General features: G+C 43.3%; 1 protein-coding gene across 6 annotated transcripts in view; it reads right to left on the reverse strand.

Annotated features, from left to right (window-relative positions):
- ZNF592 (zinc finger protein 592) overlaps positions 1-24,606 on the reverse strand; it is a 57,883-nt gene that overhangs the window by 20,682 nt on the left and 12,595 nt on the right. Inside the window, exons 2-5 of one of the 6 annotated variants that reach the window (XM_059912390.1) lie at positions 23,697-23,807; positions 19,339-19,422; positions 10,904-10,937; positions 7,735-9,997 (exon numbers count right to left, since the gene is read on the reverse strand). In XM_059912390.1, coding sequence (XP_059768373.1) covers positions 7,735-9,978 — 2,244 coding nt within the window. In that variant the 5' untranslated portion in view covers positions 9,979-9,997; positions 10,904-10,937; positions 19,339-19,422; positions 23,697-23,807. Of the gene's footprint in view, positions 1-7,734; positions 9,998-10,903; positions 10,938-15,507; positions 15,585-19,338; positions 19,423-19,743; positions 19,786-23,696; positions 23,808-24,606 lie in introns of all 6 variants that reach the window. The other 5 variants (XM_059912388.1, XM_059912389.1, XM_059912387.1 and 2 more) reach the window with 5 other exon arrangements.

A 24,606-nucleotide genomic window follows, 5' to 3' on the forward strand; every position in this document is an offset into this window, starting at 1 on the left:
AGACCTGTATGCAGAAAATTATAAGACACTGATGAAAGAAATTAAAGACGATACAAACAGATGGAGAGATATACCATGTTCTTGGATTGGAAGAATCAACATTGTGAAAATGACTCTACTACCCAAAGCAATCTACAGATTCAATGCAATCCCTATCAAACCACCACTGGCATTTTTCACAGAACTAGAACAAAAAATTTCACAATTTGTATGGAAACACAAAAGACCCTGAATAGCCAAAGCAATCGAGAAAGAAAAATGAAGCTGGAGGAATCAGGCTCCCTGACTTCAGACTATACTACAAAGCTACAGTAATCAAGACAGTTTGGTACTGGCACAAAAACAGAAATATAGATCAGTGGAACAGGATAGAAAGCCCACAGATAAACCCACGCACATATGGTCACCTTATCTTTGATAAAGGAGGCAAGAATGTACAGTGGAGAAAAGACAGCCTCTTCAATAAGTGGTGCTGGGAAAACTGGACAGCTACATGTAAAAGAATGAAATTAGAACACTCCCTAACACCATAACACAAAAATAAACTCAAAATGGATTAAAGATCTAAATGTAAGGCCAGACACCATCAAACTCTTAGAGGAAAACACAGGCAGAACACTCTATGACATAAATCACAACAAGATCCTTTTTGACCCAGCTCCTAGAGAAATGGAAATAAAAACAAAAATAAACAAATGGGACCTAATGAAACTTAAAAGCTTTTGCACAGCAAAGGAAACCATAAACAAGACGAAAAGACAACCCTCAGAATGGGAGAAAATATTTGCAAATGAAGCAACGGACAAAGGATTAATCTCCAAAACATATAAGCAACTCATGCAGGTCAATATCAAAAAAACAAACAACCCAATCCAAAAATGGGCAGAAGACCTAAATAGACATTTCTCCAAAGAAGATATTCAGATTGCCAACAAACACATGAAAGAATGCTCAACATCATTAATCATTAGAGCAATGCAAATCAAAACTACAATGAGATATCACCTCACACCGGTCAGAATGGCCATCATCAAAAAATCTACAAACAATAAATGCTGGAGAGGGTGTGGAGAAAAGGGAACCCTCTTGCACTGTTGGTGGGAATGTAAATTGATACAGCCACTATGGAGAACAGTATGGAGGTTCCTTAAAAAACTACAAATAGAACTACCATATGACCCAGCCATCCCACTACTGGGCATATACCCTGAGAAAACCATAATTCAGAAAGTGTCATGTACCAAAATGTTCATTGCAGCTCTATTTACAATAGCCAGGACATGGAAGCAACCTAAGTGTCCATCAACAGATGAATGGATAAAGAAGATGTGGCACATATATATAATGGAATATTACTCAGCCATAAAAAGGAACAAAACAGTTATTTGTAGTGAGGTGGATGGACCTAGAGACTGTCATAGAGTGAAGTAAGTCAGAAAGAGAAAAACAAATACCATATGCTAACACATATATGTGGAATCTAAAAAAAAAAAAAAAAAGAAAAGAAAAGAAAAAAAAATGGTCAGAAGAACCTAGGGGCAAGACGGGAATACAGATGCAGACCTACTAGAGAATGAACTTGAGGATACGGGGAGGGGGAAGGGTAAGCTGGGACAAAGTGAGAGAGTGGCATGGACATATATACACTACCAAACATAAAATAGATAGCTAGTGGGAAGCAGCTGCATAGCACAGGGAGATCAGCTCGGTGCTTTGTGACCACCTAGAGTCGTGGGATAGGGAGGGTGGGAGGGAGGGAGATGCAAGAGGGAAGAGATATGGGGACATATGTATATGTATAACTGACTCACTCTGTTACAAAGCAGAAAGTAACACACCATTGTAAAGCAATTATACTCCAATAAAGATGTTAAAAATAATCACATCAAAAAAAAAAAAAAAAAAACAAAACAACTTAAGAATAAACCTGACCAAGGAGGTGAAAGACTTATATGATGAGAACTATAAAACACTGATAAAGGAAACTGAAGATGTTTCAAAGAAATGGAAAGATATCCCATGCTCTTGGATTGGAAGAATTAATATTGTTAAAATGGCCATACTACCCAAAGCAATCTACAGATTTAATGCGATCCCTATCAAATTACCCAGGACATTTTCCACAGAAATAACAAATAATTCTAAAATTTATATGGAACCATAAAGGCCTCAGAATTGCCAAAACAATTCTGAGGAAAAAGAACAAAGCAGAAGGCATAACCCTCACAGATTTCAGACAATATTACAAAGCTACAGTAATCAAAACACCATGGTACTGACACAAAAACAGACATATGAGTCAACGGAACAGAATAGAGAGCCCAGAAATAAACCCACAAACCTACAGTCAATTAATCTTTGACAAAGGAGGCAAGACTATACAATGGAGAAAAGACAGTCCCTTCAAGCAAGTGGTGTTGTGAAAGCTGGAGAGCCATATGTAAATCAATGAAATTAGAACACACCCTCACACCATACACACAAATAAACTCAAAATGGCTTCAAGACTTAAATATAAGACATGACACCTTAAAACTCCTAGAAGAGAACATAGGCAAAACATTCTCTGACATAAATTGTACCCATGTTTTCTTAGGTCAGTCTCCCAAGGCAATAGAAATAAAAGCAAAAATAAACAAATGGAACCTAGTCAAACTTATAAGTTTTTGCACAGCAAAGGAAACCATAAATAAAACAAAAAGACAACCTACAGACTGGGAGAAAATATTTGCAAACAATGCAACCAACAAGGGCTCAATTTCCAAAATATACAAACAGCTCATACAACTCAATAACAAAAAAACAAACAACCCAATCAAAAAATGGGCAGAAGACCTAAACAGACATTTCTCCAAAGAAGACATACAGACGGCCAGTAGGCACATGAAAAGATGCTCAACATCACTAATTATTAGAAAAATGCAAATCAAAACTACAAAGAGTTACCACCTCACACCAGTCAGAATGGCCATCATTAAAAAGTCTACAAATAGCAAATGGTAGAGAGGGTGTGGAGAAAAGGGAACCCTCCTATACTGTTGGTGGAAATGTAAATTGGTGCAGCCACTGTGAAAAACAGTATGGGGGTTCTTCAAAAAACTAAAAATAGAGTTGCCATATCATCCAGCAATTCCCACTCCTGGGCATATACCCAGACTAAACTATAATTCGAAAAGATACATGCACCCCTATGTTCCTGGCAGCACTATTTACAATGGCCAAGACATGGAAGCAACCTAAATGTCTCTGGACAGATGAATGGATAAAGAAGATGTGGTATGTCTGTATGCACACATGTACACACACACACACACACACAATGGAATACTACTCAACCATAAAAAAGAATGAAATAATGCCATTTGCAGCAACATGGATGGGCCTGGAGATTATCATACTAAGTGAAGTAAGTCAGAAAGAGACAGACAACTACCATATGATATCACTTATATGTGGAATCCAAAATATGACACAAATGAACTTATTATGAAACAGAAACAGACTCACAGACATAGAGAACAGACTTGTGGTTGCCAAGGAGGTGAGGGGATTAAGGAGGGATGGATTGAGAGTTTGGGATTAGCAGATGCAAACTATTACATAAAAAATGGATAAACAACAAGGTCCTACTGTATAGCAAGCACATGGAACTATATTCAATATCCTGTAATAAACCATAATGGAAAAGAGAAAAAAAGAATGACTGAATACATAAACATACTGAATATATAGAAACCAATAAGTTCATTATAACACTACCACTAAAAATAATAGAGGAAGTCACCTCATACCAATTAGGGTGGCTACTATGAAAAAACCAGAAAATAACAAATGTTGGTGAGGATGTGGAGAAATTGGAACCCATGTGCACTATTGGTGGGAATGTAGAATAGTACAGCCACTGTAAAAAACAGTATGGGGGCTCCCCGAAAAATTAAAAATAGAATTACCATATGATCCAGCAATTCCACTTCTGGATATATACCCCAAAGAACTAATATTGTACAACACAAGGAATATAGCTAATATTTTACAATAATTATAAATTTTGGAGTATAACCTTTAAAAATTGTGAATCACTATATTGTACACCTCTAACTAACATAATATTGTACAGCAACTATAATAAAATAAAATAAAATATTTGATCACACAAAAAAAGAATTGAAAGTAAGGTCCTGAAAAGATATTTGTACACCATGTTGATAGCAGCATTTTTCATGATACAACTGGAGGCAACGCAAGTGTCCATCAATGAATGAATGGATAAACAAAATGTGGTATATACAACAACAGAATATTATTCAGGAAAGGAAATTCTGTCAAATGCTAAAACATGTATGAACCTTGAAGATATTATACTAAGGGAAATGAGCCAGTCAAAAAGAGACAAACACTGTATGATTCCATTTATGTGAGGTACCTAGAATAGTCAAATTCATAGAAACAGAAGGTAGAATGGTGGTTGCCAGGGGGAAAAGGGAGGGGAGAATAGGGGGTTGTTATTTAATAGGTTTAGAGTTTCAGTTTTGCAAGATGAAAAGAGTTCTGGAAACTGCACAACAATGTGAATGTACTTAACGCTACTAAACTGTACACTTAAAAAATGGTTAAGATGGTAAACTTTATGTTACGTGTGTTTTACCACAATTTTTAAAAATAATAGAGGAGGGACTCATAAAACACCATTTAAGATTGTTGGGGCATCAATTCACTACTGTGAAAACTGTTAACTGAGGGAAACAAATTTATCCAATTTTCCAACATAAACTGTATTTCAGGGTAACCTAATAGCCCTCAAGGAAGAGGAAAAGATTTTATACAGAATTCCAGCTAATAAATGAGAAAGAAATAATAAAATTTAAAACAACCTCCTGCAACTCCTAGTAAAATTACTGACTCAAGCAGCAATTATTAACGGCTGCTAAAATCATTAGGTAAAAAGATAGGAAACTTTATAAGGAAGGGATCTGAACATCACCAACCTAAACTCACTGATCAAGTTTAGCATCATTAAAATGGAGACAATCAAGCACATTGTGCCTCCCTGAAGTAATGAATTATGAAGAACACAGTATTCCCACTCCTCAAGACGAATCTAATCAAGTCTTCATTGCTAACTTCTAGTCTACAGATAAAATATGGGGTATAGAACAAATTAACTGTATGAGGAAGCAATCAGTCAAACTCAAAATTACCCTGAAAAATTCTCAGGAAGCAATCAGTGAAACCCAGAATTGTCCTGGAAAATTCTCAGGACACACGAACCAGTTTCTTCAACAAAGCAATGATGTGAAAAATAAGGGGGGGCGGGGGGCCCTTGTTGGGTGGAGTAGGAAGAGGTACTGCTCTAGATTGAGAAATTTCAAAGATATAACAAACAAACACAACACTTGGTCCACATTTGGTTTCTGATTCAAAACAAGCTCAACTGTAAAAAGACAATTTTGACATGAAGGGAAAATTTGAATATGAATTGTATTAGACAATGTTAAGGAATTATTATTAATTTTGTTAGGTGTGATAATGACATACTTAAACAAAAGCTTAAGAACAAGAAGAAATAATCTCTCTGTGCTGACATCTGTCCAACAAGGTGGCTTGGAATGTAAGGGGAAGGACCCCTCCAGCCACTGCAGAGGGAGACATAAGTGGTTCAGACTCCCAGGAAGAAGTCAAAGGCCCAAGCATGCTGTCCTACAGTCCCTCCAGCAGAGTGGAGCCCAACCCCACCCCACTGGTCCACTGCCTGCCCCTTATATGGCCTAAAGCTTGGGTACCATCTTGGGAAACCCAAAGCCAACAGCCATCAAGGTTAGATTTTGATCCCAGAACTCAAGCCCTCCCCTTTCCCTGAGACTCTGAGGCCACATTTATTGGCAGGAGATTTTGTGAGAGAACAGAGCTGGACTGAGAGAAGCCTGACAGCAGTCCCTCCCTTTCCCTCTGGGGGGCCCTCTTGTCCAGCTCCCACTGAAGGAGAATGACACAGAGAAGATGCAGGATGAGAAGGGTGCCAGCCTGGGATCCTACACCCAGACCTTAGCCTGCTCAGATTTTAAAAGGCGAGTGAAGAAAAGTGTGGGGGAGAAACCACAGGCACAGGCATCAGACCTTCACTGGCAAAGGTTCTGATCAGATGACCCAGAAGAAGTGATCCTGTCCAAGTCAACCATGCTGGTACAGCAGGAATACCTGAAGCCCCAGAGGAAAGGGCCTGGGGGGCCCACACTCCACCTGACTCATTAGAAAGAAAATGCAAACTGAAAGAGAGAAGGTGAAGATGGGAGGCAACAGTGACCTATGGCACCTTGCTGGCCCCTTGCAGGGGCTGCCTACTGAATTCCACCTCCTGTCTCTAGCCCAACACTCCCAAGGCTGGTCTCACTCCCAACAACTCCCTGTACCTCAAACCACTTTGCACTTTCCCATACCTTTGTTCCCTATACCTGGAACACCCCTTGCCCCTCCCCCTCCTCCAAACTCATCCTTGCAGGTCCAGCTCAAATGTCATGTCCACGTGGCACCCTCCCTATGTCTGGAACCACGAGGAATTAGTCCCTCTGAGGAACTCTATGCAACTATGTTATAAGCCTGTTTTCAGCCCAGTCTTAGCCTGCCGCACACTCTAGCAGTTCGGGTAGGGAGCCCTGCCCTTGCTGAGCCATCGTGAGCTCCTGGAAGAATGGTGCGACTTCCTCCTATGGGCATCCCTGCTCTTGACACAGAGCCTCTGTGCACATGGGAAACACTCGATAAACAAGGGCAGAGCTCATCAAGACACCAACAGGTGCGTGGGTCACTGTGAACTGAAGTAAAAAGAGCTGGTTTGCTTTCCTTCCAGGCCTCTGTGGCCCTGGCTTAGGGAGGCTTGGTGAGGGGCTGGGCTTGGCTAAGTTGTTAAGGGAGCCACCTGGAGAGGGAAGAGAAGAGCCTTCTGGAGGCCTGCTTCTTCAGAGCACCTTGCTAATACAGACAACCACTGACACACAAGGTGCCAAAGGGTGTTTTCAGCATGGAATGCCTTAAGTCACACACACACACACACACACACACACACACACATACACACACTCATCAAGTTCTCATCAAGCATAACCAAGAATCAGAACAAGAGATAAGGGCAGCTGCTTTCTTAGTGGTGAGAACAGCGATAAAGGGAAGAGGCCCCAAAGCCTTTGACTCGGGGCCCACATGTCAGTCTACTCTCCTTCCACATCAACCCTGCTACTGGCCCTATGACAGCTTCCCCAAAGGGATTCTGCAAACACAGCTATGTCCACCGTGGGGCACAACAACTTGGTAAAGACAAGGTTCTCAGAAGTACAGACTGAAGCGCAGGGCAGTGATGCACGTACCTCTGCCTCCAAGTTCTTTGGGCACGTGCAAGGACTGTGCTGACAGCTGCCAGAGACCAGGGGACCATCCAGCAGAGCCCTAGCCCCGGCCCAACAATGGACCCTGAGAGCCCAACAATGGACCCTGGGAGTGGAGTGTCCATAAACACACTCGTTAAATCTTCAGGGTCTCCCCTCAGTTGTGGGCAGGACGCTTTTCCCAATAAACACCAAGCACTAAATATCCAGGTGGGTCGCTAACCAGCAAGCCAGATTCCTCTTCTAGGGCTCTTAAGATGCCACACTGCCCCACATCAATGAGCTTCTCTCTCCATGCCCAGTCATGGAACCGTGCGAACCAGGGGCCTGACAACTATCACAGAGAGGGTCTGCTTACCAGCCCCTCGGTTTCCTCCGTCATCCTCTGGAAATGTGCAGCCATAGCCATGTAGTCTCGCATCTGCTTGTGACATTCGAGACACTTGATACTGTGCCGGATGAGCCTCACAGGGTCTGGGTAGAGCGGCAAAGCTGGAAGCGGGGGGCTGGCACTGCTTGAAGTGAGGCCGTGTTTGGGGGAGGAGGGGGGAGCCGGGGTTGCTGGTGCCATGGAGTTCGCAGGGGCCGACACGAACATTTGGTCCGCAGAGATGGGCTTCACAAGCAGCTGAGAGCACTGCATGACGAGCCCCTTGCTCTTGTGGTCACGGGCGTGCCGGAGCAGGCTGCACTTGTTGAAGAAGAGCAGCGTCTGGGAGCACAGTGTGCACAGCACCTCGATGTGGACGCTCCGCCGGCCGTAGTGCTGGCTCAGGCTCTTCTCTAAGGCAAACGCATCCCCACACTCCAGGCAGCAGTACCCACTGGCCGGCACGTGGATCCTGCTGTCCGCAGGCGGGCTGAGATTTGGCGCGTAGAGGGGCACGGGGTTGGAGCTGTGGAGGACCTTGTTGAAGACCTCCACAACCAGTGGGGCGGCCTTTTTCACCTGGTGGACCAGGGGCACCGACATCTGCGTGAGCTGTGGCTGGCTCCGCCTCTGTGCTGAGGACTTGGCCGTCACGGATGCGGCCACACTGTGGGGGACCAGATTCAGGTTGGCCAGGTGCACGGCTTTGGGCAGGAGGTTGGCAGGGGCCAGGGTGGATGCCTGCAGTGCTGTGCTCTGCTGCTGCTTCTTGCCCATCTGGGAGCCCGAGGCAGCCCCCTTTGGGCCCCGGGACCCAGAGCTGCAGCAGGAAGTTGAAGATTCACTGGCTTTTGTCATGCTCTCATCCCCCTTCCTGTCAGCCTGGGGGCTCCCTGAATTTGTGCCCACCTCAAGAAAGTGCTCCGCCCCAGACAGGGCAGTGACCTCATCCTCTGGCACCTCGCTCGGGGCCTCAGCAATGGCGCTTCCTAGAGGTGACCCAGCAGGGGACTTACTGGGATCATCAGGGTCTGGCAGGATCCTTGTGACAGTCCGTTTGATTTCCCCTGATGATGTCTTAATGGTTTTGATTCTGACTTTGGGAATTGCTGGTGGGGAGCTGGCAGCCACAGAAGGGGAGCCTTTGCTGCTGCTGTCACTGCAGATGCTCCGAGGGCTGTCTGATGGCTTGATACTTTTTCTAGTGGCCTCCAGAGGGCTCCGGGGACTCTTTGGTGACTTGGGCATTTTGGGGCTGCCTTTGGAGCCCTCTTTTGTGGGCCCTGAGGGATCCTTTGTGTGGGTAGGCTGATCCTCCTTGGTGACACTGGCCACTCGTTTAGCCTGCAGGGCCACCAAGGCTGCAACACAAGAGGACAGCTTGGAATGAGCTGGCTTAAGACGCTGCCTAGGGGGCACTGACGAACAGGTACCTAGCTCCGAGGCAAGCCCCTTAGGCTCTCCGATACTGTTGCCGGGGTGGCTGTTGAACTCCAAAGCTTCCCCAAAGAATCGACTGGTATCCAGCTCCTTGTGAGGTTCCACTGCCTTCTGCCCACCTTGCTCGTCTTCCTGCTGACTCCCCAGGGGCAGGGGTTCTGGCTTGGGTTCTTTCTTACAAAAGTGATCAAACATATGCAGCTCTGGGACTGGAAACTTAGTCAGAGCCTCCAGGACCGGGCCCCCCACAGACTCACACCCAGGAGGGGGTGGGAAATAACTGTCAGAGTGCTTGGGCTTTATCCCAAACCCATTATCTTTGATGGCATCCTCGGGTTCGGGGCTGGAGATTGGACTGAACTGGTTAAAAGTTGGTAAGGGCTCTGACTTGGAAGGTTCCAGCTTGCTGGCGAAACTCCTGGTACTATCTCCATTCATGAAAGTGGAATCAAACTTCCCACAGTTGTGGCCTAGGTTGTGGGGATCTGGAGGCAGGTCCGAGCCCCGGAATCCATTGTGTAGGAGGCTGGGAGCAACGTGGTCTTTCTCCGCTTCAAATGACTCCTGGCGGCTGGTGTTCTTGACGATGACACTCACAGCTGGCACATCTGAGGCTGATCCTGAGTGAGACAAGGACACATTCTCATCCATACACATGCCTGGAGGTTTGAGGGGACTCTCATTCTCCTCACTAGGGGTCTGGATGGCCTCCTTGGCATCAAGGCTGGTGGGGTCTGGGATGTCAAAGGCAGCCAGAAGGTCATCAAAATCTGGAGTTTTCATATCCCCCATGGCTGGATGCTGGCAAGGGCTGTAACAGAAACAGAGAACAGAATCAGTGATCACCAGGATCCCACTGGGCTCTGCCCAGCATCATCTTCATCACAAACCCATCTCGCTAACACACATGCAGCCAGCACGCACGTGCACAAATCCCCATGCTATGGGAAGTCACACACCTGAGTTTTACCCCAACAGGTTTCCAAAATGCTGGGGACATTGGGGGAGGAGTGGAAGAAAAGTTAGTATGTCACTAGTGACAAGCCTGCCTGGCAGGCTCTAAACATTAATACGTGGAAATTCCTGGTTGGTTGCATAGCCAAAAAGAGGGTACACTCACACCACACTCCCTCAATTTCTCAGGGAATATCATCACTCCATGATCATAAGCATTAGCAAAAAACCAATCACTCAGCCCTTTAAAAAAAAAAAGCATGGCTCAGCACCTCCGTTCTTTAGAAAACTTCTGATTCATATATGAGACTTGGCTATAACTTCTGCTAATTTACTCTTCGTAATTAATCATTAACTTTGTATAACTTGGTTTTTTGCTGCATGAATTCAAGCAAATCCAAAATGATTTGCCACTGCTAGGATTAAACAAACTCTAGCAGATTATATCATCCCCTAGGTGTTTTTTCTCTAGTCAGTGTCTGCTTGATTCCTTAATTTTCACCCCAAATCTGTTATTGGTTGGTGAATTGATCACTAAACCTGAGGGACAGGGTGACTCTCAAAGAAGCACACAGTTATCAAACTGGCCAGGGAATAGTTTTAGAGAAGTCCTAAATTTTATTTTAACTTAATACACAAAGGAAAGAAAATCCTGTTTCCTTCATGATCTGGAGAAGCAGCAGAGCTACAAAACTACTGCAAAGGAGGAAACCCAAGATCCTACGAAAGAGGCCTTCCCTTAAGAAGTTACTAAAATACTCACACTTAGATAAGACATGAAGTTGCTTGGCTCAAACCTGCTGGAAAGAGGAAGAAAAAACCCCACTATCTCCCTTGTTCAGCCCATAAATCCTGCAACTGCTTCAGCATCCCAGAGCCTTATTTGCTTAAGTATTTCCTACACCACGTCTGTACTGAAAGCCTCTGTGAATGCAGATTGACACAACTCTTTTAGAAAGCAGTACAGTAGCTGCACAGAACCAGATTAGGGGTAAATCCTTGGGTCCGGGAACCCCACTGCCAGAAATTTATCCTAAGAACAAAAATTCCCAAAAGCTATATGCAAAAGTGTACAGCATTATTAAAACAACACAAAAAGGAGACACCCACATACACACAAAGAATCTAAATGTCCAAGGACAGGGAATGGTTAAGTAACGGACAGACTATTACGTAGTTATTAAAAATCCCAATTATGAAATCTATGTAGCAACATGAAAATTACTTAGTATTAAGATTAAAATAAAAAACAAATACAAAAATGTTGTCAAACTATGACAATGTAAAACTAAGTATGCATTTGAGCCAAGATTAAAAGAGAAAAGTAATTTATGCAGGGTGGTGGGATTACTGGTGGGTTATTTTTTCACAACTTTTGTGTGTGTGTGCTGGTAGATTGCCTTTATAATTTTAAAAAGGGAAAATAAAGAAAAAAAACAAAAATTAGAACCACGGGGGAACAGCTGGCAGAGATATATCTATTGCCATCCCATGGGATCAACAGGCTTCCAGGTTTGGTTTCTTGTCCCACCCCACCAAGCCCCAACAAAACACATCTGCCTTCTTAAGAGTTCTCACAGAAAATGAAACAGACTGCCCCATTGGGAAGATATCTAATTATGGTAGATACTAATAAAGTGAAATACCAGTTAACTAAATATGAGTTGGCAGAATATCTCCCTGAAACGAGATGTAAAGTTTCTGGACAACAAATGATTGTCTGGTGGAATATAAGTGTTGGAGCCCATAAGCGAGGGGAATATACTGGATATCAGTGGAAGCAATCAGCATCCCAATACCAAGTGAACTACTATGCAGGCTGATCCCAACTATAAGGAAACACCTATGTGGTATTTGCTTTATAAGCTTATCTCCAACTCCCCCCTATCCCCCTTCAGTCTAGGAAAAAAGATTGAGGGAGAAGGGTGGAATAGATTGGTCTTTTTAAGGTGCTGGGAAAAGCCTGTGGGGGAGGAGGGGTAGTAGTTGGCAGTGTGTGCAAGGATTATCGAGAAGTCTACTATTGTTTAACTCCAAGTCACAGAGGCTTTGAGCAGAGAGATACAACATGAAAGTAATGACGTTCTCCACACAGAGAAATCTCAGGGATTGGCCAAGAATGGTCAGAGGTCAGAGCAAAAAGTATCTTTTGCTAGGAAAATCAGAGCTAATAAATGGTGTGGTAGCTCAACATCAGCAGCAGGAAAAACTTTTATAACCTTTGAATTTTAAATACCAAGGCTGATACTTTTAAAAGCCAAAGATCAAATCCTGTTTTCTATTTAGCCCTAGTAATGACAACCAAAATCAGCAGCAATCGATAACTGTTAAAAGACTTACAGTGGGGGACTTTCCTGGTGGTCCAGTGGTTAAGACTCCGTGCTCCCAATGCAGGGGGCCCGGGTTCGATCCCTGATCAGGGAACTAGATCCTGCACGCTGCAACTAAGACCTGGTGCAGCCAAATAAATAAGTAAATAAATATTAAAAAAAAAAAAAAAGACTCACAGTGTGCCCAAGTATCTGTACTTCTTTAAATTCTGCTCTAAAGTAAGTACTGCATTGTTTATAAGTAGAAAGTAGAAATTAATCAAAATGTACCCTGTTATAAAAGCAAAGGAAAGGGACTTCCTTGGTGGCACAGTGATTAAGAATCCGCCTGCCAACGAAGTGAGAGAGTGGCATGGACATATGTACACTACCAAATGTCAAATAGATAGCTAGCGGGAAGCAACCACATAGCACAGGGAGACCAGCTCGGTGCTTTGTGACCACCTAGAGGGGTGGGATAGGGAGGGTGGGAGGGAGATGCAAGAGGAAGGGGATATGGAGATATATGTATACGTATAGCTGATTCACTTTGTTATACAGCAGAAACTAACACAACAATGTAAAGTAATTATACTCCAATAAAGATGTTAAAAAAAAAAAAAGAATCCACCTGCCAATGCTGGGGACACAGGTTTGATCCCTGGTCCGGGAAGATCCCACATGCCGCAGAGCAGTTAAGCCCATGCGCCACAACTACTGAGCCTGCGGTCTAGAGCCCATGAGCCACAACTACTGAGCCCATGAGCCACAACTACTGAGCCCGCGTGCCACAACTACTGAAGCCCGCGCACCTAGAGCCCATGCTCAGCAATAATAGAAGCCACTGCAATGAGAAGCCCACGCACTGAAGAGTAGCCCCTGCTCACCGCAACTAGAGAAAGCCAGGGCACAGCAACAAAGACCCAACGCAGCCAAAAAAGTAGAAAAAAAAAGCAAAGGAGAAACTGCAAAGAAAAAGACTACCAATAAAAAGTTCTATTCATCAAAAACCTGCCAACGCATAGTTAAAAAGCCAACAACCAAAAGGAATATTTGCAACATATGATAATTACTATCATTAATATCTTTATTAATATGTAAAAGGTCCTTAAAAAGTAGTTAGTAAAAGATAATCAACATATTAGAAAAATAAGCAAAAGTGATGAGCAGGCACTTAAAAAAAGAACAACCACAAATGGACAATTCATACATAACAAAAGTTGCAACCTCACAAAAAATTAGAGAAATACAAATTAAAATCATGAGAAACATTTTTGGCTTATTAAATTCACCAAAGTTTTACTAAACTAATAATCCCCAGTGTTGGCAGAGATGTGGCAAAATAAGCATTTTGAAAGTAATAGAAATTGATACAACCCGTCTAAAGAGCAATTTAGCAATACATACATAAGGCTCAATAATTCCACTTCCAGATATTTATCCTAAGGAAATAGAGATGCATGTGACAAAAATAATCATTACAGAATTATTTATAACAAAATTATTTTATGGGGCTTCCCTGGTGACGCAGTGGTTAAGAATCCGCCTGCCAATGCAGGGGACACGGGTTCAAGCCCTGGTCCGGGAAGATCCCACATGCCACGGAGCAACTAAGCCCCTGCGCCACAACTACGGAAGCCTGCACTCCTAGAGCACGTGCTCTGCAACAAGGGAAGTCACCACACTGAGAAGCCCACGCACCGCAACAAAGAGCAGCCCCCGCTCGACACAACTAGAGAAAGCCCGCATGCAGCAACGAAGACCCAACACAGCCAAAAATTTAAAAATTAAATAAATAAATTAATTAATAATTTTATAACAAAAAATGAGACACAACCTAAAGTCCCAACAATAGGAATTTGGTTCAATAAATTATGGTCTATTTACACAATTAAATACTAGGCATCATTATAGATCAATATTTAAGACTATGAGAAATGCTCCTAAAATGAGGAAAAAAGATACTGAAGTGTATACACAGTACAATCTCTATTTAAAACAAAAGAATTTTTTTACTATACATAGTTCTTATGAAAAAGGCCAGAGGAATACTCTAAAATGTCAAAAATATCTCAACAGATAATGAAATTATTTTCTTTCATTTTTATCTACATTTTCAAATTATTTATTCAAACGATTTATTTCAAATTTTATTGCTTAAGTAATTTTATTAAATTATATTTTTAACCCATGAAAAGAAGAAGAAATTAGGCAAGCCAAAAAATCTGAGGCGCTTGGGGCTTCCCTGGTGGCACAGTGGTTAAGAATCCACCTGCCAATGCAGGGGACACGGGTTCGAGCCCTGGTCCGGGAAGATCCCACATGCCGCGGAGCACCTAAGCCCATGCGCCACAACTACAGAGCCTGTGCTCTACAGCCCGCGTGCCTAGAGCCTGAGCTCCGCAACAAGAGAAGTCACTGCAATGAAAAGCCCGCGCACTGCAATGAAGAGTAGCCCCCGCTCGCCGCAACTAGAGAAAGCCTGCATGCAGCAACAAAGGCCCAACGCAGCCAAAAATAAATAAATAAAATAAAATAAATAAATTTATATTTTAAAAAAATTTGAGGAGTTTCTTACAGAGGACTCTAAAAATCACTACTATAAAACTCTTTAAGCACATCTGGCATGACTCAGCAAGGGACTGCCAGCTAGAAAATCGGTGAAGTAACTTAATTAAAATTAAAGGTGTACTCAAAATAAAAAGCTTCAGCATACACCAGTGTCTGCAACTTGCTGCAAGCAGCCAAAGTTGGAAAGAGCAAACCACAGACGTCTGCCTGCCTACCTTGCCTGGGGGCAGTCCTCAGGACCCAGAGGTGATGGCCCCTGCCCCATGTCCACAAATACCAGCCTAGGAACCATGGCTCACCCTGCAGAGCACTCAGCAGGGTTCACCCTGAAGCATCTGAACAAGCTAGATCCACGCATGGTGAGCTCACCCAGTGATCTAGAATGGCCTAGTCAACAGGCAAGGCAGGCTCCCCGGTTCTCTGAGCCCTAGGCCGAGAGCAAATTTCACTCAAAGGTGAGAAGGTGGAACCATGCTATGATACATACAGCCCCCTTGGGGGTGAACTGGCAGACTGATGCTGTATCCTCTCAGGGTAAGTTTCTATTCAGGGAAGATCTGGAAACTAAAACAAAAGTTACAGTGAATATAAATACCCAGTTTTTATTGCAGGGTCTACTAGCTGCCCAGGAAATTTTGCCAAACAGTTAAGTAAACATATAAACTAGGTGAGAGGGAGGGAAGAACACCTTAATTTTAAAAGGGCCTCATCAGGCCTAATTAACCTATTTGAATTCTTTGTGGGGATAAAAACAATATGATTATGGCAGAACTAGTAGGCAGAATTTCTAATGCCAAAATTCCACCAAAAAACAACAAACTGAATTCCATGTTGCATGTATGTTTGTCTTTATGTGATTGTGATTTATGGGAAACCATGAACGACGGTGTTTTTTAACCCACTGACCAGTTCTGGACTGGAGCTTGACGCTTTCATAAATTGCCTAGAATGATAGCTCCCAACCCAATGGTGACCCAACTTCATATCCACAGATGTGTTCCCAATGACCAGCCATTAAAAACACCACTACTGAATGAGACTCCATGAAAAAATTAATTTGAAAAGGAGGTCTCAATGCTTTGGGAACCAATAATCTAGCAGAAAAACATTAGGCTGTAAGATTCATGAGGGAAGAGGCTTATCTGTCTCTTCACCACTGCATTCTCCATTAGGCAGTCAATAAATATTTGCTGAAGCAATAAAACGAAACCTTCAAGACTGCAAATGGCCTAAAAGCTGTTCCAGAAATGAAAATGCGAAATTAAAAGACAAGTTCTCAGGAGGCTGTATGAATAGGCGAAATTATGGCAAAGGAGCATTAGTGAAAGCAAATGTGAAGGAACGTTTAGGGAAAAGCAATTCCAATTATACTGGAATGTATATGGTTATGGTTAGAATAATGGGTTCTAAGCTAAACTGTTCAATAAAGAAGCATCAGCTTAGACTGTTCCCTTAAGACACCATGTTGCATGTTTCATCACAAAAGGCCCAGAAAACACTGGGCATTATCAGAAAGGACACTGGAAACAAAATAAAACTTGTGATCCTGCCCTTCTTCACAACCACTCAGTGTCCACAGAGAGATATGCTGAGCAGTTTTGGCTCCCCACACTTTAAGAAAGATGTACCAGAGTTGGAAAAGGTCCTGAGAAATGAGACTGAGTAGATGGAAGAGCTTTCTAATGAGAGCCTAAAAATTAGAACTCTATTTTATTCTAGAGAGATGAAGATTTAGGGGAAAGGGGGAACATAATTAAGTATAGGTTTGTTCATCAAACCTCAAACACTAGAGAGCAGAGGGCAGCATTTTTGAAGTTTGAAGAAAATAAAAGATATAGACCAAAACCAACAACAACAACTTAATCCACTAGTCAGAAAATATATTGATATTGTTAAAGGTAAAATATATAAATGTAGTAACATCCACACTTATTCAAATCTAGAATTTTTTTTTTAAAGGCTCTGAGAAACTAAGAACGAGGAATTGTCACTAAATCCATGAGCTTTCTTTCCCTCAGCATTGAAGCCTTTGAATTTCAAATAACATTAAACTTGATCACCTGTTTTTCTTAACAATATTAAGTTCAGCAATAACAGGACATCAAGGGGGCAGAGACACTCCAAATTTAAGAAAAGTCTGATCTCTATTCAGTATATTCTGTCTAATGAAACAAGGTAACATCACAGATTTACACGATGAAAATGAAAGACCACATGATTTAGGGAACACTGGGCTGTGAGACAACAAAATTGTTTCCTTTTATTTGTCACCTTGTTGGATGAGGACTAGAAGGAAGGATGAATGTATGTATGTTTTACAACCTGTAGGTGAACTCTTTACCCTACTGCCCCACATGACTGAATATGGCGTAGATATTGACATAAACTGTGTTCAATTATTGTTATAACAGTTAAGAGTTTAAAAATGGATAAATAGGGGCTTCCCTGGTGGCGCAGTGGTTAAGAATCTGCCTGCCAATGCAGGGGATGCGGGTTCGAGCCCTGGTCCAGGAAGATCCCACATGCCGCAGAGCAACTAAGCCCACGTGCCACAACTACTGAGTCCGCGTACCACAACTACTGAAGCCTGCACACCTAGGGCCTGTGCTCCACAAGAGAAGCCACCGCAATGAGAAGCCCGTGCACCACAACAAAGAGTAGTCCCTGCTCGCCACAACCAGAGAAAAGCCCGCGTGCAGCAACAAAGACCCAATGCAGCCAAAAATAAATTTATAAAAATAAATAAAATTTCCCTCAGCTTTCTATTTCAGAAGGAACATCCCAGGGGATAACAAAGCAAAAAATAACTCAAACTGTATGAAACACAGAGAGAGAGAGAGAGAGAGAGAGAGAGAGAGAGAGAGATTATTTAGCAGACCCTAAGAAAGTGCTTGAGTTGGTTCCCAGGTGGGAGAACTTCTGTACCAGGAATGGAAACTGGGCAAGGGGAAAGAGAGAATGAGCAAGCAAGCACAAGAGCAAGCTGCTACTCCCATGACTTGCAGGAACTTCAGTCTGGACTCTGGCTGGTACATTGATCAGAAAGAGACACTGCTTCTATGGGTGGTAGAGAAGGGAGCTCAGTGAAACTTTAGCTGGATCAAAGGAAACAGAAAAAAAGAGTTCCATGTTCCTGGACCCAGAATGAAGCCCCAGACTGGGAATAGTAGAGCTAAAAGAATAAGAAATTGTGAACCACAGAGAACTAGCTTTCACCCCTATGCTGTCACCAATTACCTATGTAAGGATCTTAGGCAGGCCTTGGTTTAATATGTAAAATTAAACTAACTTGAAGGGTCTCTGAGACCTTGAACAGGCTAGGCTACAACAGCTAGGCAAATTAATCTAGAACTATTGGATTTCTACATAAAACTTAAGTCCTAAAGTAGACAAGCAGACTCTCTACCACATATATACTACTGCCCTCCTGAATACACTTCTGAGGCCTTCTTATAGGTCTAAGTGATCCCAAGTCACAGACGTTCTGAGTCAATCAGTGGCCAATGCTTCATTTCATGAGGCACCTGGCATTCTAATTATTAGCAAAGAACAGCCCAAAGAGATTCTCAGCAGTATACAAGAAAACAGGTGCCCCTACAGACCCAGGCAAAACAACAAAGCGTTTCACTTGTCTTTTCCTCTATCTGGTCTTAGTCCTGCCAATGCATATTTTGCCAGAATGGTTGCTGTAAAGCACTTATCTGATCACAGAGACGTCCCAGTTCAAAATCCCCATCACCTTCAGTAAATAAACTCTTCTTCCAGCATGCAGAAGCCATTCCCATCTGGTCTGTGTCCACCTCTCCAGCCACTTCCCAGGGTACATTTCAGTCACTGGTGTCAGAGCTTGAGCTGTTCCTCCTGAGTGGCCCCAAACATAAATCTGCCCGAGAACTCCTCCTCATTCCCAAGCTCCTGTTCCAGGGCCCCACCTCCTGGATGCCTTCTCTGAGTCCTCTGCCCTTCCCTTCCTCCCTTCCTCTATGGCAGCACTTCCCACAGTAGGCTGGGATCCGGAGTTTTCTCATCAGTCTGTGAGTCTCCCCAAAATTGGGGTCATGTCCTTTACCTTTATGTCCAGGGCCTAACACACCTGGTTCCCAATGGTATGGGGGCTGTCACTGCTCCCACCCCTCCCAGAACCTTCCCTTGAAGCCTCTCCAAACCCTGGGTGATACACCTGTCCCTGCCTGCCCTGCCCAAGATGTCCGTCACCCAGAGGCAGCTTCTCTTTTCCCCGTCTAAGCCCTTCCACCCCAACCAAAAATTCCATTTCCCAAGAACAGAATTGCATTGCAAGCATTCTAACAAGACTCACAGGATGTTAGAGCTGAAGTGGACCTCAGAAATGACCTGGTCCAGTGGCTTCCAAATGCCCGTCTGCAGACTGCTGCTGGACTGACTGCAAAAGAATAACATGGGGAGTGACTTTAAAACACAGAATCCCAGGCTCCACTGTGGAAATTCTGATTCAGTAGGCCTGGGATGGATCCCTGCATTTTTTTTTAAAAGCTTCCCAGTTGATTCCAGGGCACTGGTCTAGTCCAACCTCTTCATTTTATACATGAAGAACTGAGGCTCAGAAAGGGGAAGTTCATCCATCAAATAATTACCAAATGCCAAGACTTATGCCAGGCACTGAGGACACAAAGGGAAGGCCCAGACCCTGTTTTTGAGTGCCCTCCCCTCCACAACCCACTGAAAACACCTCGCAACCACATACCTGTGAGTGCCACCAAAGGCTCATCAAGGGGACACAGGCTTCCTATAGGCAAGGAAGGGAGAGGGACTTTCTCTGACTACCCTTGTCAGAAGTCATCTCATCCTCCCTTGTGCTCCCTTTTGTTTCACTTATTTCTCCTCATAATTTTCTACCTTTAATGTAGTACCTTTAAACTACCTTTAATGTAGTTTACCAGTAAAATGTTCTCTCTTGTGCTATTTCATAAGCCCCTCGACAGGCACTCACTGAATCATTAATTAATTGGTATCCCCCGATTCTAGACTTGGATTTCTACTTGGATAGGCATCTCAAATCTAATATGTCCAAAATCTAACTCTTGATTTCCTCCTACCTTCTTTCTCATTTCAGTAAATGACAACTCAGTCCTTCCAGTTGCTTGGGCCAAACCTTGGCATCTTTGAGTCCTCTCTTTCCCTCATACCCTTCATCCAATCCATAAGCAAATCCCGTCAACTCTACCTTCAAAATGTATCCAAATCCAACCATTTCTCACCACCTCCAACCATCTTCTTCTCTCTCCTGGATTCCCACAAAAGCCTGATGACTGGTCTCCTTGCCTCTCCTCTTTGCCTCTACTACTCACTCTCAACACAGCAGCCAGAGTGCTGCTTTTAAAACATCCACCAGATCATGTTCCTCCTCTCCTTAAAACCCTTCAACACCGTCCCACCTCGCGCAGAGTAAAATCCAGTCTTCACCCCAGCCTACATGGCCAGGATGATCTAAACTGCCCTCTGACTCCTACACCTCTCTCTGTTGCCAGTCTGCTCCAGACTCCTTACTGCTCCTCAACCAAGCAGGGCATACTCCTGCTCAGAGCCTCTGCATTTACTATCCCCTCTGCTTGGAATGTTCTTCCCCTCAGATCTCTGTGGGCCCACTCCTCACTTCCTTCAGGTCTTTATTCAAACACCACTTTGTCAGGAGCTTTCTATGACCATTGTGCATAAGATACCAATCCCCACCCTCACCATCAATCTCTGTCCGTTTAGTCTGCTTTGTTTTCCTTCACAGACCTTATAGCATCTGACACATTATATAATTGCTCATTTATTTATTGTCTGTGTGTAAGCTCCACTATGTTTACTAGATGGTAATCCACCGTTAGAAAGGGGGAGTGATGTGACAGGCTCATCTGTCCAGAAGGAAGATTGTTCAAGGATAGTCACAGATTCCTAAGCAAGTTTATTACCAGTCAAGCAGCTGGCAAATTTGCTATATTGTTTGTATTTAGCTTTTTAAAACTTTTTATAAATAGAGAGACCTTGAGTGGTGATGGGGCCTTGCCGGGGGAAAGGGTCTATCTGAAGTCGCACTTGTCTATGAACCCTGGGCCCCTGCAGAGCTAAGTTAAATATTATATTTTATTGGTGGAAAGTGCCTACTGGCCATTGTCCCCACAATAAGGTCATCTGTCTTGAGGTCTGGATCAGTGTGACGCCAGTGGAGGGGGAAGGCTAGCTCTCAGAACCGCAGGGAAGAGGAGAACACAAGGTGGTCTTGAGTCTTAAGACAAGAGGATACAACTCTGTGAATATACCAAAAACCATTGAATTACGCACTTTAAATGGGTAAACTGTATGGCATGTGAATTATATCTCAATAAAGCTGTTAGATTTTTAGAAAAGATAAAAAGGAAGAAAAGAGGATAGAACCGAAAGGAACTGGGATTATAAAAGACTACAACTGACTGGGATGATACAAGTGGAAACTAGGTATAGGCAACAAAGTTTAAGCAGAGCTAAGAACTGAGATAAAAACTGATACTTTGTAACCAGTACCCCCTTTTCCTTTCATTACTTGAAACAGATCTCAGCACTAAGGGACACTGCACTTTGTTAAAAGGGAACAAGACCCAGAGACAGAAAAAAGAGAGACAGGACTCCTCTTGTTCACACGCCATCCTTGAGGAGTTCCCCCCCACTGAACTTTGTAAAAGCATCATCTCTTGGTAGTAGGGATCCCCAAATTTAGGTAAGAAGCCAGTAGCCTCAGACCTGCTGGGAACCAAGCCTCCACTCCCTGAATAAAAGGGCCCCAGAAAAGAAAAAGTGGCCATTCCGCAGATCACTCCTTCCCCAGCTCTGGTAGCTCTGGGTGTGCCACCAATCTCATCTACCACAGGCAAACCACAGTCCCAAAGATCCTGAAATTAAAAGGTTGGGGTGGGGGACAAATGTACTATTAGTATTGGAGTGTCTCTTCAGGTCCCTTAGGTCGCTAAGGAGTTTAGGAGCTGGTGAGTCAAGGGCCTGGTAAAGGATGCCTCTCCCAGGTACTCTACTCTCACTCCTCTTTTCTTTTTCTCACACCTCCACACACACACACACACACACACACACACACACACATACTCTTCTCCTTCCCGTTCCTCTCTCTCCCCCTACTCCTTCCTACATGCCCCTCTCCATCCCTCCGTCCCTTTCTCTCTTCCCCCCTCTTCTCTCCCTCACAGATGTTCTTCTTTATCCCCTTGTTCCTCCCTCTTCTCTCCTTCCCCTCTCAAAAGAGATCTGGGTGGGCTCTTTCACCATGGCTGCTCAGACCCAAGGGCAGCCAGCCTCCTGCAGGAAAGCAGGGCGCCAGCCAAGGCAGCTTTTCACCAACAACCCAGCATGGCAATGGACCCAACATCCAGGTGTCCGCATGTATGCCCACTGTATATGTCCCTGGTGATCCAAGGGAATGATAGAAAATAATGTGTTCAAAGGACATCCCTATGTGCCCTTCCACCATCAGAAAAAAATGGAATATTAAAAGTCCTTATCCTTTTAAGATATTATCTGTGAAATGTTCACAGATAAAATGATGTGATATCTGGGATCTGCCTCAAAATAACACAGGGCAGGAGGAAAAGAGCAGGGAGGGCATGTATAAATGAGACAAGACTGGCCATGAAATGATAACTGTTGGATCTGCATAAGGAGTGCATGGGAGTTTATCATATCATTTTCTCTACATATGCACATCTCAGCACACTAGGAACCAGACTCTTGGATAGTGGACTCTATGGGTGCAACTAGCTTACCACCAAGATCACACCCATTAGGATGGCTATGATCAAACAAAACAGAAAATAGCAAGTGTTGGTGAGAATGTGGTGGAGAAACTGGAATCCTTGTGAATCGCTGGTGGGAATGTACTGTAGCCACTATGGAAAACAGCATGGCAGTTCCTAAGGAAAATTACACATAGTGGATATAACACTTCCAATTCTAGGTATATACCCAAAAGAATTGAAAGGGGTCTCAAAGAGGTATTTGTACATCTATGTTCACAGCAACATTATTCACAATATCCAAAAGGTGAAAACAACCCAAGTATTCATCAATGGATGAATGGATAAACAAAATGTGACATAAATATAAAAGGGAATATTATTCAGCCTTTAAAAAGGAATGAAGTTCTGATACATGCTAAAACATAGATGAACCTTAAAGGCATTATGCTAAATGAAATAAGCCATATACAAAAGGACAAATATCGTGTGATTCCACTTATATGAGGTACCTAGAGCAGTCAAATTCACAGAGACAAAAAGTAGAACAGTGGTTACCAGGGGATAAAGGGGAGAAAGGAAAAGGGGTTATTATATAATGGGTACAGAGTTTCAGTTTGGGATGATGAAAAGGTTCTAGAGATGGACGGTGGTGATGGTTATGTGAATGTCCTTAATGCCACTGAACAGTACACTTGAAAATGGTTAAAATGGTGTAAATCAACTATACTTCAATAAAAATAATAACAAAAACACTAAAAAATTCTTGGATCCCCTTAAAATATGGTTAAAATGGTCAATTTTCTTATGTATGTTTTACCACAATTTTTTAAAATAATGATAACTACCAAGGAACATTGAAAAAAAAAAAAAATCACTTGTGTCCCAACTCTCAGCTCTTCAAGGCCAGCTCAGGTCAGCCTAGACATCATACCTCAGTGAGGTTCTCAAAACAAGGGTGTGGTGAGTATTGCTGGGAGTGTAGAGCTGTGGAGAAAGGAATAACTTCTACCTATAGGCACATGGTCTAGTTTCCAAACACCACCTAAGGAAAGAAGAAAAATAAAATGTTTTTTAATAGGTCTGAAGGCAAATGTTAAAGTAAGTTAATAATAATAATAATAAAGTGTAGGTCAGACCCTGAGAAGAATCTCCAAACCTAATTCAAAGCGGGCCTCAAATGTAGTCAAAGATAAACTATCCCCAGTCCCAGATCTTCTCCCTTTCGCCTAGCATAGTGTGCTGGTTCAGAGCCCAGACTCTACTTGGGTTCAAACCCCAGTTCTACTACTTGCTAGCCATGTGACCTTGGCCAGGTTTCTTCACCTCTGTGTCTCAGTTTCCCCGTATGTAAAATGGGGGTTATAGGGGTTAAATGAGTTAATATTTGTAAAGCTCTTACAACACTGCCTTAAACATAGCAAATACACGTGTTTGTTAAGTATTCTGCCACCGACCTCAGTGGCCAGCAAGCTTTACCTCATAATTTTTCAGAGTGCCCCTGCAGACCACTGAATCCCTAAACGTCAGGCTGACTGGATGCATGCACAGGGGACAGAGACAGGGTAAGTGAAGGTCGGTTACCCCTCCTCGCAGCTCATCCTCCAGTGCTCAGGAGGGCTGAGGAAGCAGAGGATCAAGGAGTGAGCAAGGGGACCAGGGGACAGGCAGGCTGGGGGAAAGTCACAGGTGGGGGAGAGGCAGGGAAGGGACAAGTACCAAGCAGGGGATGAGAGTAAGAGAAGACATGGGAAAAGCTGGCAGACCCTTTTTTTTTTTTTTTAATCTAAGTGGTCCTCAATTGTAACTGGACATCAGAATCACCTTGGGAACTTTGGAAGCTA

The sequence above is a fragment of the Balaenoptera ricei genome, chromosome 2 (genome assembly GCF_028023285.1).
Source record: "Balaenoptera ricei isolate mBalRic1 chromosome 2, mBalRic1.hap2, whole genome shotgun sequence".
NCBI classification, from domain to species: Eukaryota; Metazoa; Chordata; class Mammalia; order Artiodactyla; family Balaenopteridae; genus Balaenoptera; species Balaenoptera ricei.